This window comes from Neopelma chrysocephalum, unplaced genomic scaffold (assembly GCF_003984885.1).
Source record: "Neopelma chrysocephalum unplaced genomic scaffold, ASM398488v2 Primary Assembly neopelma1_182859, whole genome shotgun sequence".
NCBI classification, from domain to species: Eukaryota; Metazoa; Chordata; class Aves; order Passeriformes; family Pipridae; genus Neopelma; species Neopelma chrysocephalum.
Window position 1 is genome coordinate 1 of NW_020938097.1, and position 15137 is coordinate 15137.

A 15137-nucleotide genomic window follows, 5' to 3' on the forward strand; every position below is an offset into this window, starting at 1 on the left:
GTCTCTCGAGGGGCAGAGTGGCAGCAGAGGGGTCTCTCGAGGGGCAGCTCGTGGCTGCCTCGGCACCCTCTGGCACAAAATCCTGCTGGGACGAGGTGATGGGAGCCCAGTGCTGCCAGGCTGCCTGTGGTGGGGGACAGGGCCCTGGACGGGCATCCTGGGGTGCCCACAGTCCCTGCCCAGCTGTGGGGGGCAGCGAGGTGGGAGCTGGTGCAAGGCTGGAGTTGGAGCCCCCCCTTCCCGGCTTCTCTTACCTGCGCTGGGAGCTTCCCACTGCTGCTGGAGGCTCTGGCTGTGCCACCGAGGCTGTGCCAGCCCAAATCCTGTCCCCACCTGACCTGTGCCAGCTCCTCAGTCACCAGGAGTATGTTGCTTCCTTGCAGGGGACACTCCATGCCCTCATTCCTGCCCTGGCACAGCTGGATGGGGCTGGCAGCTGAGAGAAGAGGCCGTGAACATCTGCCAGGGGTCCAGCCCCAGGCCAAGCACTCTAATCCCAGCCTGGGCTCCCCACAAGCTTGTAGCCCTCAGACAGGCCAACACAGGGGCAGCACTGGGCAGGACACATCCCCTTCCAGTGCCCCTTCCACTGTCTCCTCACCCCAGAGCCCCCAGCCCTTGGCACTGGCAGAGAACGGGAAAGTCACGTTCGAGCGACGGACAAATTTTCTTTTTTTTTTTTTTATTTAAAAACAACCCCCCCCCCGAAATAAAATAAAACCAAAAATACCCCCTCCCCCCCTCCCAAATAATAATCCGATTAAATAAAATGTGCAGTGAACATACCAATCAACACCTGTATGTGCGGCCCAACACAGTGCTTAAACAAAACCAGAGACACAGGGGAGGGGGGGGCGGGCACGGGGCGTCACTCCAAAAAAATAATAATAATTAAAAAACAAAACAAAACAAAAAAAAATCAACTTCTCGTCTCTTAATTATGTTCATATAAATATATCAAGGAAGGAGGGCGAGAGGAAGGGAGGGCGGGAGGAGAAGAGGCCCAGGGGGGTGCCCGGTGCCCGCGGGAGCCCTACTGGGAGCTGGCCCGCTCCAGCACCCGCAGGTCGTAGTTCTTTTTGGCCACGCGCAGCTTGAAGCGGCTGAGGGAGTTGTTGAGGCGGAGGGAGGCGTTCTGGGCGGCCAGCGGGCTGGGGAACACGGCCACGATGGTGTATAAGGCAGCGAGGTCACCGTGCCTGCCGTTCTCCGGAGTCCCGCTGTTGTCCCCGCCGCCGCCACCGCCGTCCCCGCGGCGCCCCTGAGTCTCTTTGAGCCACTGGATTTTGGCACCGGCCATGGCGAGCTGGGTGAAGAGCTTGTCGGCCTCCGTCCGTGTGATGCCCTCGGGCAGGTCCGTCACCTCCAGCACCCGGCCCAGCACTGCGGGGAGGGGGGACGAGTCACCGGCCGGGTCCCGGTGCCCCGGGAGCCCTCCCGGGCTGGAGCACCCACCTCTCCTTGGCCTGGGAGTGCTGCGCTGTGCCAGGCTGCCCCCCAGGTACTTCTCTAAGTCAGTCGCTTCCCCCAGACTACCCCTGCCTGCTCCCTGCAGTGCCCAGTCCCGATCCCTTCCCTGCTTCAGGAGGAGATGGGCATTGCCCAGTGTCCCAGGGCTCCAGCGACACCGAGTCCTTCTGGTGTCCTTTGGATGGCCTTGGCTGGGCAGTTCGGGCTCTCCCAGGGGCTCTGCCCTGTTTTCCTACCCCAAACCTCAGGGACCAGGACTGGGAGCCGACCCTGTGCTCCCACCCTGAGGCTGCACCCACAGAGGGCAGCGACACGTGGCTGTGCCCCGCCCAGGGGTCCCCAAATCCCTCAGCAGCTCCTGCCCCAGTCCCTGCCTGGTGGTCCCCGAGCCCCCGTGCAGCTCCTGGCTCCAGCCCTGGCTCCAGGCTTAGCAGAGCTGCCGAAGGGATTCTTTGCTAATATTAACGTGGCACAGCCAGGCCATGCCAGGGGCAGGGAGGGGCTCTTAAAGGGCCCCCTGCAGCTGGTGGTGACACAGAGGTGACGTGGGGGACAAGCCCGAGGCCTCCAGAGGGTCAGTGAGGGCTGCTCCGGGTCCCTCCCTCCCCAAGGACCTTGTGGAGACCCCCAAGGTGAGGGACAGGCAGGAACTATCCCCAAAAGCAGCACAGGGTCCTGTGGGATGCTGGTGTGGGCATCTGGAGCCTCCAAACCCCGTGTGTGTGGACATCAGAGGGCAAAGGGAACCTCCTGAGGGGGTCACTTGCCTACGTCACTCGTGCCCAGGTCGGTGGACGCCGATTTCAGGGCCTGTCTCTTGCTGCGGTTCCCGTGTTTCATCCCAGTCTGCCCCTGGAGGGGTGAAAAGGGCTCCGTGTCACCTCGGGGGACCCCGTGGCCTCCCGGGGAAGGGGCCTGTGCCACCCCCCGTGGCCCGGCTGTACCTGGTGTGCCGTGTAGCCGGGCTGGTTGTGGAGCAGTGGCGGGGGGCAGAGGGACAGGTTGTACTGCAGCGGTTGGCCCAGCAGCGAGTACCGCCCGTCACCTGCGCGAGGAGCAACGTCCGTGGGGACCCCGGGAAACACCAGGGGATTCCTAGGAAACCCCTGGGCCGGCCCCACACGCCTCCCCCCCTTACCTTGTGCCGGGCCCATGGGCCGGGGGAACTGGGTGAGGACAGGGAGGGGGCTCAGCCCCGTGCACACACTGTTGAGGTTGGTGACGGGCGACGGCGTCGGGGACTGGGTGGGGGACGTGATGGGGCTGTTCAGCTGAGTGCTGGCCTGGGGGAGGGACAGTGTCAGACACCCCCGGGGCTCGTGACCCCCCCCACTCCGTCACCCAGCCCACCCCAGAGGCTGAGCCGCCTCCTCCCCGTCCCTCCCGGTCCGCCCAGTACCTGAGCACTGGTGTCGGGGTTGTAGAGGTCTCCCGGCTTCTGCCCCCGCTGCTCCAGGCTGTAGTACTTACAGTGGCTCCACTGCACCACGGGGGGGTTCTGGGGGGCCTGGGGGCCGTTGGGGACATTCAGCTGCATCACCACGACACCGGGGCCTGACGGGGACACCCCTGGGGACAGACACAGGAGCGTCCGGCCCGGGCTCTGCTGCTGTGGGACCTGGGGCACCTGCCTGTCCCTGCCACTTCCCTATAATCCCGCTCTGGACTCTTCTCCTCTGCCGTTCCAGCCTTTCCCAGGCTGGAAAAGCCCCACCAGGATCCACTGGGGATCCCTCTCCTCTATGCCATCTTACATCAGGGAGTGATGTTTAATCTGGGAGAAATGGGAGCAGGGGGGACAAGCTGATGGGTGCTCTGAGCGTCGCTGCAGGACTCCCAGCACAGAGCTGGGCACAGAGCTCCAGCATCCCAGCCCAGATCCTGCAGCTCACCAGGCCCAGAGCTCCACAATCCCAGTCCAGCTCCTGCACCGGCTCCCAAGGCCCCACCTTGCTCCCAGTGGCTGGGACAGGGAGCAGGAATCCTGAGGCTCCTCACCCACAATTCCTCCCGCTCTCCCCAATCCACAGCCCACCCAGCCCCCTCTGCCACTCCCACCCCAGGGCAGGGAGATGCCAGGCACAGGCCAGTGCCACCCTGGTGCTGCATCCTGATCATTCCCAGTGGGATTCCCAGCCTCGGGAACCCCCTTGCACAGACGGACTCGGCTGCGAAGCGGCAGCTCCGCCGACCGCGATCCAAGAGCTGATCCCACCTGGAACTGGAGCCAGCCCTGCCCCTCGTACCTGAATACTGCTGCTGCATCTGGGGGGGGCTGCAGGGGGCCGGGGACTGTGGCATCTGGTACTGCTCGGAGCCGGGAGGCTGCAGGAACCCCACGGACGGGCTGAGGAGCAGAGAGGGAGCAGGTGAGGGCGGGGATGGGGAGGGAAAACCCCGGGAGGTCTGTACAGGTAACTCCCAGCTCCCTCTGTACTGGGATGGCTGGACACACAGGAGCCTCTGGAGAGGGCTGGACACACAGGAAGCCTGGCGTGCTGGGGGCCAGGAAGCCCTGGATATGGGAGGCAGGGCTCGGGGAGGAGCAGCTCCTGTGGTGCTCGACCACCTCCAGCTGCAGGAACAGGACGCTCCCCCCTCTCAGCAGGGCACGGAATCATCCGGTGGAATCGTGGAATCCCCCGATTGGAAGGCACCCACAAGGAACATCAGGGCTGTCTCCTGGCCCTGACAGGACACCCCCAAAACTCCCTCTGTGGGCAGCAGCCCCCCCCTCTCTCCCCAGGGCAGAGGAGCTGTACCTGGTGCCGTTCTGCTGGGCAGTGGGGATGACGCTGTAGTAGATGGGGACCCCCCCAGCCTGGAGCCCCCCCTGCACAGACTGACTGGCTGGCACGAGCACTGGCTGCTGGAAGGGCTGCTGGACCACGCTCTGGGACTCACTGGCCATGGGAACCTGGGCAGGCAGGAAAGCAGCAGGTCACAGGTCACATGGAGCAAGAACTGGCCCAAAGAGACCCCGGCAAGGGGAGGAGATTCCAGGGGGTGTTTTCCTGCCCAGGCAGGGCAGCCCCTCCCAAGCTCCTCTCCCTGTCCTCCTGCTCCAGACGTGTCCCACAGATTCCCACATGGATGTGCCCTCCCCAGGGTGCTCTCCAAGCCCACCTCTGGCTCCAACCCTCAGGCACAGGGACAGGGCACATCCTGCCCACTGGGGTCCCCTCCCAGCCCCCCACGCTGGAGAGCAGCAGATGCCCACCTGGTACGAAGGCAGCGGCGTGTACTGGACCATCAGGCCTTGCATCTGGCTCCCCATCCCACTCCTCTGGCTGCTGAGGAGCCCGGGGGGCTGTGCCTGCTGCACCCCCATCACGCTCTGCATCTGGCCCCCCATGTTGTTCCTCTGGCTGTTGAGGAGCCCGGGGGGCTGCGCCTGCTGCACCCCCATCACACCTTGGTATGTTTGCTGCTGGTTGGACATCATTGGCTGTAAACCTGCCAGAACAGGGCTTCAATGGAGCAGCTTCCCAGCTGGATGTGGGAAACAGCCCCAGATTTGGGATATAGGGGCTCCAGTCCTGCTCTGCCCCCACCTCCTGCTAAAGAGTGGGGAATGGGCTTCCTTAGGGCAGGTGTAAAAACACCTGAGGGAAGCTCCTGGCTTTAAATCCACCTCATCCCTGCTCCAACAAGCTGGGAGGAAAGGGAGGGGAAGGATTCCACAGCCTCTGCAGGCCAGGATACAAATTCCCAGCCGAGAGACAGGTCCAGCAAAGAGCGGGAGACGGGGAAGAGCAAACCCGGCCCCAGAGAGCACATGGGAGATGCTTGGAGCCACAAAAGCAGCAGAAAAGGGAAAGCTGCCCTCCCTTCCCCCTTTCCACCCCCTTACCTGGCTGCTGGGACTGCTGGGGGAGCTGCTGTGGGCGCTGGGAGCTGTAGGCCACTGGGTGACTGAGGGGTCGGTATTGCTGGCTGGAGTTCGGGTACTGCCCGGGGGGGTAGTAAGAAACCTGAATCTATCAGGGGCAAGAAAACACAGGTGGTGAGAAACGCAGGAGGGAGGGGATCCAAGAAAGCTGGTCCCCCAGGACCAGTTTTCTCTCTCACCTGGCCTGGCTTCTGCCGAAGGGAACCACCCAGGGCTTTGGCTCTGGTGGGGAACCACGGCCCCTTCCCGCGCCTCCCAGCCTCCTCATCCAAGCCTTTCCCAGCACAGTAGTGCAAGAGCACAGTAGGCACAACTCTCTCCTCACAGCTCAGGGGACAGTCCTAGAGGTCATAAAGCCCTGCAGGACCCCAAAGAGAGCTTAGAGGTGTCAGCCCTGAGTCCCTCCCCCACCACTGAGAGCCGGGAGTGGTCCCCAGGCAGGAGCCTCGTGGGCTCAGAGGGACACAGGGGACAGGGACCATCCTGTGCCTAGCAAGGGAGGGTGAGCTTGGACCCCTGGGGATGGATCCATCACCAACGAGCAGCAGACAAAGAGGGGCCCCACTCCCCCGCAGCCCCTGCCAGCTCTATGGACGTCCCCTCGTGTCCTTACTTGCTGGGGAGGCTGAATGTAGCCCTGGGGCTGCAGCACCTGCTGAGTGGGGGCCGTGTGCCCCGAGGTGGAGTAGCTGGAGGTGGGGATGGGCTGCCCAGGGGTTGCCATGATGAATCCTGTCTGCTGAGGGTGCTGGGAGATGAGGGACGACTGGAACATCGCCGAGGAAGGATCCGGGGCCTCCGTGGAGCCCTGTCGGCTGAGGCTGATCTGCCCGAAGGGGCTGCTGAGCTCGTCGGCCTGGAGGGGGACAAGGGGGAGGATGGAGGAGGAGGGCAGAGTGTGGGACAGCAGCACGTGGCACACAGCTCTGCTGAGGAGTGCAGACCCCTGCTCTGCGAGGGGCTCCCCCAACACAGGCCCCCCAGACACGAGCCACAGGCCCAAGGCAGGATGGGGGGACATGCAACCTGCTGGGGGGGCCTAATGCTCAGTGGACACTCAGTGACACAGGCAGGGGTGACCCCAGGCCACAGGCCACGTCCCATGGGCCACACCATTCCCAAAAGATCCCGGTGGAGACAGCACAGGGCCTGGCTGAGCCCCCGGGGCAGCCACGGCTCCCAAACCCCAGCACTGGGCACAAGCATCGCTTCCCGGGGAGCTCTGGGCTTGGAATTTGCTTTTCCCAGGCTCTTTGCAAGACTGCCACTCCGGGATGGGTGGTGCCACAGCCTCGGGAATCCCAGTGCAGCACAGAGCTCCGTGAATCCCAACCCCACGGGGGGGTCAGAGTCCGGGACATACCTGATCAGCACAAGCTCACACAACACAAACACAGCACAGAGCACAACAGAGAGTGCAAGAAGAGGAACTGGGGTTTATACCAGGTTGTACTGCTGGGGTGGAGAGACTGGCAAGAGGACTTGGGGGCAGGAGCTTGGAGAGTACGGAACAGGCTGCAGCGCCGGGACCGGCTACGACCAGCGGAGAAGGGAGGAGAGAGATCCGGGGGAAAAGGAGGGAGAGGGAAAGGAAGGAAGGAAGGATGAGGAGGAAGGAGAGAAAGAAGGAACAACCAGGTTAGTCAAGTGAGCCAACTGCAAACACACAGAGGGGCAGTGCAGGGGTTGGGAAGCACGGAGACCATTCCGGGGCAGGATCCATCCCTGTCGGAGGCTCTGCGGAGCCTGGGAGGGGGGGGCCGGTCCCAAAGCAGCTCTTGCCTGGCAGGAGCAGTGGCACGAGCTCACCAGGGCCCAGCAGCAGCAGCAGGGTCACTTCTCCCCACACAACACTCAGGTCTCTCCCATTTCCAGCAGTCCCTGCAGTGCTCCTTGGCCATTCCTGCTGGGAATGCCTTCCCTGCCTGCTCGCCTTCCACAGGGACCCCACTTTGTCACCCAGAGGACCTGCTTTATGACAACCCCACACTTTGTGCTTTGGGCATCGACCCTGTGGTGGTCAGTGCTGGAAGGGGGGGTCAGTCCTCTGACTGAACCTTTGGTGACACTGAAGGGACACGGACGTGGGGACAGGGCATTTCCAGACCCTTCACCAACACTCCAACACCTGAAATCAGTTTTTCCAGGACCTAAACCATCAGAGCAGAAAGTACAAAATAAAAACACCAGCACGGCCCAGTGATCCTGCAGCAGGACAGGGTCTGTCACAGGGGCAGGGGCAGAACAAGTCCTTAGGAATGACATCCACGGGTGCTTTCCAGAGGGTTCCACCCCTGGGAACAGCCCAGCAGGCTGTGGAACAGCAAACATCCCCTGGCTTTAACTTGGGGAGGGTCTGGAGGACACACCCAGCTCAGCTCCAGGAGCCTCCCCCAGGACATCAGGACACCAACCACAGGGAGCTCAAACCCAAGGACCAGTCGGGACTGTCCCGAGGGAAACTGGTTCCAGTTTGCCACTCATCCAAAGACTACAGACCCTTTTCCCAAGGGGGCTGCTGGCCCGGGCAGATCAGAAGGGGCTGGGAAGCTGGGATAACATCCCATGGAATCACTCAGGCACAGCACAGCCCCCGACCTCCCCCTGCTCCGCCACGAGCACGGAGGGACCGCCACCGTGGGGACCCCCAAAACCCAGGGGTGGGCCCAGAGCCCCCCCGGGGTGTCCTGTGTCCCTGCTCCCCCCCCCCCCGTGCAGTGAGTGACTCACCTGGGACATCATGGGGTTGCTCATGGCCGGTGGTTGCTGGGCTGGGGGGGGGGATGCCGGGGGGCTGCGGGGGTGGTGGTGGGGCCGTGCAGGGCAGGAGGCCACGGCTGGGCTGCGAGGACGGGGACTGGCTGCACCCCTCGGGGGCTCCTAGCACCAAACCTGCAACGGGGACAGGCACAGGGCGTCGGCACACGGAGCCTCGGGGGGGTCCTGCCACCCCCGGAGCTCCCAGGGGTCCAGGGGAGCAGGCAGAGGGATGAGGTGCTGGTTGGACTCTGCTCACAGCAAAGCGAGGGGCTGACACTGCTGGGGGTTGTACATCCCTCCTCTCCACGGCCAGGGGCACTCACTGACCCTCCAAGGCTGATCCCGGGATCTCCCCACGCAGGGAAGGAGAATCCGGCTGCCAACGGCAGCACCCGCCTGGAGGAGGATCCACACCCTGATCCCAAAGTCAGGGAGCTGCCAGGTGTCAGCTCAGCACCACGGGATGGGGGGAAGGAGCTGGGGAAGCTCCAGTCCCAGCTCAGCTCTGGGCACAGCCACCAGCACCAACCTGAGTGCCCAGGGCAGAGAGGGGAGTGCAGGGACCCCGTTCTGTGGGGACCCCATTCCGTGGCCCCACAGACCCCTGAGGAAAAGGCTGGGAAATGGCAAGCTGAAAGCAAGCCCTTCCCCTGGCAGGCAAAGCTGGGAAGGAGCGTGGTGCACACACTGCTGGCCCCCAGCTGGGAAGGGTCTCCTCAGTATTCCAGCCTTACTTCCAGAAATAAAAGGGTTGTGCAACTATTGCTTCATGCCCAGTGGCTGCTGTTTAACCAGCTCTGCCTCTGATCTCCCACATTTCCACAGCTGATCTCCAGGGATTCTGCTGAGGAGCTCTGTCAGCAGCCAATTGCTGCAAAGGAGGGAATATTCCACTGACAGTTGCCCAGGGGCTGGATGCTGGGATGGGAAAAGAGCCCCCAGGTCCCAGGCACTTCCAATCCCATGGAATAAACATCAGGATATGGAGGAAGGTGGGTTTGGTGTTTTTCTTCCTCAAGTGATAATTCCTTTGCCTGTTATTTTTTCTTTCTCCCAGGATGCTTCTAATCATCTGCCCTTATATAAAGCCTGGAAAGCAACTGGCTTCTGTTCCCAGGGGAGACCTGGAGGGAAAATTACAGGAAGAGCCAAAAAGTGGCTCCTCTCTCGCTCTGCTCTGCACACGTTGGGACAGATCTTCAAATGAGTGCTCCCAGCACCCCATGAATCAGTCCTGGAGGTGGCTGGAACACCCAGAGCGAGCACAGCCCTGGCACGATGGGAACAGGATCCCGGGAGACACCGTGGGCACCTCCAAACTGGGACAGGAAGGTGTGGTTCCAAAGGCTGGGTGCTGGGACACGGTCCAGGAGCCTCTTAAATACATCCCTTTTTGGTTGAAAGGACTCCTGTAGAGCAGTTATTACCCACGCTCTGCCTCTCCTCCTCAGGAAAAGGACAGTTCCCAAAGATTTGGGACTTGCTGCCAACCAGTGGGAATGGAGGACAGTGGGACAACACTGGATTTTGCTCACTGACACATCAGCAGCTCCCCCAGCTGTCACCAGACTAAAATGGGAACAAAACCCACGTTGCCCCTTCCACAAACACCCTTCACAAGCAGCAGGTTGAAAATTATGGGTTCTGCTCCTCCCTGTCCGAGGGGAGCAGAGACATTCCCTGGAACACCCAGGACACACATCCCTTGGGAAGCTGCTGCCAGGAGCAGGTCACCTGTGACACCCCCCAGGAACATCCCCCGTGGGCTCTGTGGTACCTGGCCAGACAAGGAAGGACTGAGCTGAAGCAGCAGAGAGACTTGGGATCCTAATTCCCTTTGGCTCCCAAACCCTTGCACCATCCCCAGCAGCTCTGGAGCTCGGGCCCAGCTCCAGCTGCTGTTTGCTCCCAGGAGCTCTCAGTGAATCACTCTGAGAACGTCGTGGGCAGATCCCAACTAACAGAGTCTTTGTCTGACAGTTGTGTCTGATGAGACTCATTGGTGACACCTTTCCCTGCCCTCCTTGGAAAGCAAGGTACAGTGCCAGGAGCTTCACCCCGAGCTGGGAAGGGTTTTGGGAGCAGAAGGGAACCCAACTTGGGGGCACAGCAGGGGAGAGAAAACCACGAAAACTGGGAGTTTGAGTTGCAGGGGCTGGGATCAAACGCTGTCCCTCGTCCCAGGTAACCGATGGAGGGATGGCAGAGGTGACAGTGACAAAGCAGGCGATCAACCAGGTGGCACAACCGAGATCCCGGCGCCAGCCACGTCCTGTTTTTACAACCAGGGGCACCACCAGCCCCAGTTCCCCCTGCCCGGCACGCAGGGGAAGCAGGACCTGCCTGGAGAAGCGGCTCTGTACCTGCCCGGGCCGTCCTGCTGGCAGTGCTGCCCTTGCTGCTGCCCACGCTGTCCCCCCTGGTGAGGATGGAGATGCCACTGAAGCTGCTGGCCTTGGTGACGGGCGGCCTCAGGGCGCGCATGGAGCCGTCGGAGTCGGTGCTGCTCCAGGGCCGCGGCTCCAGGGCCTTCAGCTCGCTCTCGGTGCTGCTCTGGCGGCTGCCCGAGGCCCGGCCCAGCCCCTCCCGGGGGCCCCTGTGGAGAGCAAGAGTCATTGGGGGCCTCCAGGGAAGGGGCAGCAGCAGGGTGAGGACACTCTGCTGTCCAAACCCCAGTGCAGGGTGAGGGGACACTGAGCTCTGGGTCTGGGACCCTCGGGGGGGGGAAAAATCTGACAGCAAACACCCCCCCAGGGCACAGCTCTTTGGGCATCACCGTGAAGAGCCGGGGCTCCCCTGGCTCCTGGCCCCTTCTCCAGCCAGATACAGCCATGGGAGGGGCCCAGCAGGATCAGAGCAGGATGCTGTGCTAAAACTCTCCCTGTCTCGGAACAGGGAGCTGTTAAAGGCCTGGAGATCTTAGAGACCACTTCCCACCCCAGCCCTTGGGAGGATTTCTGCCCAGCTGGCACAGTTTGCACAGAGCTGTGGCTGTGCCATCCCTGGAAGTGCCCAAGGCCAGGCTGGATGGGGCTTGGAGCAACCTGGGCTGGTGGAAGGTGTCCCTGCCCGTGGCAGGGGCTGGAACAGGATGAGTTTTAAGGTCTCTCCTACCCCAAACCATTCCAGGATTCTGTGACACTGGAATATTGCTGCACCCAGAGCTGTGCCCCCACTGATCACCCTCCCTCAGCCCAGGCCAGGTCTGGCCACAGCAGGACTTTAGGGAACATCAGCACAACAATGTCCCAAGCAGTGAGCCTGGTTTGTCCCAGGAATGGGTTCCTGGGCTTTCCCTAGGGAATGCCACACTGGAAGAGCTGCTCCACACAGTTGTGGAGGGGAAAAGAGAGGCTTGGAACTCCTGAGGTGACGTCCTGGGCTGTTGGGAGCACGTGAGAGCCAAAAATCCATCTCTTGGAAGAGCAGTGCAATGGTTATATCCCTAAAGAGCTCAAAATGGTCCTGAGGCCCACGAATCCTCCCTCTCCCACCCAGGGGAACCCCAAAGGCAGGTTCACCGAGCTCTTCAGGGCCTGGGCACCACAGGCAGGGAAGCCCCTGGCACAGCCCTGGCTGAGCTCAGCTCCCAGAGCTGCAGCCACATCAGCAACGGGGCTTTTGCCACATTCTGGGGGAGTTTTACTCCAACCCTATGGACTGAGAACTGTCCCCCTGCCACAGGCAGACTCCAGGACACGGTCCCTGTGACTGTGCTGAGGACACTGGATTTTCCAGGACAGCCTCAGGCAGGTGACAGCCCAAGGAGAGGGACAAAGCTGCTCCTGACCCGTCAGATCCTCCTGTCCTGTCCCACACAGAGCTGCCTCGTGTCCAGAGCTTTGGCTGTGCAGGCAGAGCACAGCAGGGATGAGACTCTCCCTTTTCATCCCATTCTTCATCCTCAGCCCTCGGCAGCCTCTGGCAGCGGGGTCTGTGCCAGGTGACTCACCAGCCTGACTCCAGCCCTTTCATCCATGGGAAAACTGCTCCCTAAGAACGTGTTCCCAGTGCCCTCAGCAGCTCCTCTGGCTGAGATGGAGCCTGAGACACTTCACTGCCACCATTAAGTCCCCCAGCTTTGATAATCCAGGATTAGGGACAGCCCTGCCTGATCCTGATGCTGATCCTGGCACTGTAAGGGCAGGGATTTCCCATCCTTTTGGGAAACAAGAGGTGGAATGGTTTGAAAACTGCTGGAATTCCTCCCTGCCATTCCCACCCTCCTTTTTAGCTGAGGAACCAGCCAAAAAAGGACTCAGAATTGATGTTGCAAAGAAAACACCTTCAGTAACTCCACGAGCAGCCACTGATGGGGGGGGCTGCTCCACACGGGGCAAAATAAACCACAGGGAGAGACCTAAAAATCTGCCTCTGTACAAGCAAAGCCTTCTGTGGAGAGCCTGCCAGAGAAAAGCATCATCTCAGAGTCGTGCAGGGCTCTGGGGACCCCCCCAGGGCTGGGCAGCACTCACCTGCTGTCCGTGAGGAATCCGTTCTGGCCGGACTGGGAGCGCGACCACGGAGGTGGGAAAGGAAGGAAAGGAAAGAAAAGGGAGACTTAGTGGCTCTGAAAGAACGACCCCAGGGGATTTCAAAAGGTGGGGCTGGGGCTGGTGGTGTGTTGTGAGCAGGTACAGGTCGCTCAGGTGTGGTGCTGAGCCTCCTGATCCCTGTGGATCTCCATCCAGGCCCTCGGGAACCTTCCCCGACACCTGCGACCCAAAATCTCTCAAATCTGAGTCCTCAGCTCCCTCCTCCACTGCTCTGAGGCAGCTCTGGTGGCACCTTCCTCCATGTGACAATCAGGGCCAGGCATTTATTGCCAGGAAAACCAGGCAGTGGGCTCAAGGCCAGCCCAGCCTGATCCATGCTGGTCATCCCTGCCTCTGGAAGGCAGAGGCAAAGCTGGCTCAGGCCAGGACACCGAGCAGGAGCCAGGACATCCCAATCTGTGCTGTCCCTAAGCCAGGACTTTGGGCCTGTGCAGGTAAGACAAATCCCTGACCACCCCTGGCTGGAGAGTGAGAGGCACTGAGCCCAGGGAAGGCACAGATTTCCCTGGAAAGGCCACATTCCTCCTGGAAAGGCAGAGCCCTGCACTGCTGGGTCAGGAGGTGGGAGCTGCAGCGCTGGGGAGATGCAGCTGCTGCTCCTTTTGGGTTCAGCAACTTGTTCTCTGGTCATCCCAAAACTGCCACTGCATAAAGCTGTGATCTTTGGGGCAGCAAGGAGCAGAACTGCCTCCTCTGTCACCTCTGCTGCTCCCTGAAATTTTAGGGAAGCTGCAGACTGGGGGGTGGCTCCTCTACCCCGACATCTCAGACACCTTTGCTGGGAGCTGGAATTCAATGGCAGATCCCAAAACCACTGGGAAACTGGTGGGAAAAGCAACAATGAGATCTGACCTCTCGGCACTCTCAAGGCCAACTTCTGCCCCAAAGCTCCGGGAAGCTCCTGGCAGGGGAGGGATCCAAACTCACCTCTCGCGCAAAGATCCGCTCCCTGACCCGCTGATATTCCTCCTCTCGCTCTTCTATGGATTTGCTCCTTCTCCCATCCTGCAAGGGGAGTCTGATCTGAAGGGACAAACACAGCTCAGGGGTCAGCAGTTGCCAGCAGGAGCAGGGGGAGCAGTCAGCTGCTGGGAATGTCGGGCAGGAGGTGGATTGTGGAGCCTGGAGGTGACCCGGCCTCTGCCTCCGCACCCACCTGTGTCTGGGGATAAACATCCCACAGGGATGATCATTCCCGGACATCCATCCACCTCCTGCCTCAAGCACAACCACCCTGCCTGAACTCTGCCTGATCCAGAGGTCTGGGATATCACCAGGGAGAAAAGCTGAAGGCCATTCCTTGGAGCAGGTGCCAACATTCCTGCTCCCTCAGGGGTTCTGCAGCCCTGAGTGGCACCAACAGGGAAACCACAAACTGGGACTGACTGCAGTGAGCAGCTCCTGACCCTGACTGAAACTCAGGAACATGTCCCAAAGCACAGTGCTGGGGTGATGGGACTGGGTTTGGATGGGATTTGGGGAAGAAATCCCTCCCTGGGAGGGTGGGGAGGCCCTGGCACAGGTTGCCCAGAGAAGCTGTGGCTGCCCCTGGATCCCTGGAAGTGCCCAAGGCCAGGTTGGATGGGGCTTGGAGCAACCTGGGCTGGTGGAAGGTGTCCCTGCCCATGGCCTGGGGTGGGACTGGACAATCTTTAAGGTCTTTTAAAGGAAAGGTGGGGAGAGACACTTGGCAACACTCAGCTCAGGGCATTTCCATGGAAACCTTGGCAAAAGGCTTCACCTTAAAGCCTGGCCCAGCCCCCAGGTGATTTCAGGGTATGGAGAAGCATTCCCACAGAAATCTCAGCAATTCTTCATCCCTTTCCATGGTATTTGGAAGTTTTCACATTGAGATGCTGCTGCTTGGGTGGGGTGGGAGCTCCTATTAAATGTTACTGGAGGACACCCTAGAGGATTTTGGGAGTTGTTCTCATCTCAGACAGGTCACATCTGGCTTTCCCAAGGGATGCAGACGCCCCATGTTCCCCCCTCACCTGGTTGTCATCCCGATCCATGCTGGTGTCATCCCGTTTCAGGATAAACCTCTGGGGGAACTCTGCATTCTTCTCATCCTTGATGTGCTCAGAGAACCTCTGCTCGGGGCTGCAGGAAAAACAACCCTTGTTAGGGGGGAAGAAACGGGCACAGAACATGCAGAGATGTTTGTTGGGTGAAATTCCAGCCCTGGCTGATGGCAACAAGAGCTCCTGGCCTTCTCTGGGAACTGTGGAGAGCCAGGGAGGGCTGCAAGGGAAGGATCTTCCCTATTTATTCATCCCATGACCTGATTCTTCTCGAGAGGGGCCCTGCTCTTCTTTAAGAGGCAAAAAAGTGTGGTGTGGAACCCATCCTGGTCTGGAGTGTTCCTGGGCTGTGGGGAAGGGAAGGGGGAAGGGAAGGGGAAAAGGGAAGGGGAAAAGGGAAGGGGAAAAGGGAAGGGGAAAAGGGGAAAGGGAAAA

General features: G+C 60.9%; 1 protein-coding gene across 1 annotated transcript; it reads right to left on the reverse strand.

Moving 5' to 3' along the window:
• Nucleotides 1-783: 783 nt before the first annotated feature.
• LOC113962588 (R3H domain-containing protein 2-like) lies at nt 784-14781 on the reverse strand (the record flags this gene model as incomplete). Its single annotated transcript, XM_027673349.1, is given in 17 exon segments — nt 784-1383; nt 2238-2322; nt 2415-2515; nt 2609-2753; nt 2870-3039; nt 3717-3817; nt 4233-4387; nt 4691-4926; nt 5324-5450; nt 5976-6218; nt 6806-6895; nt 8093-8143; nt 8145-8254; nt 10486-10718; nt 12598-12629; nt 13606-13701; nt 14673-14781. Coding segments are annotated over 17 exon segments (2434 nt in total), but the record flags the coding sequence as incomplete, so codon positions are not given.
• Between the last annotated feature and the right edge of the window lie 356 nt (nt 14782-15137).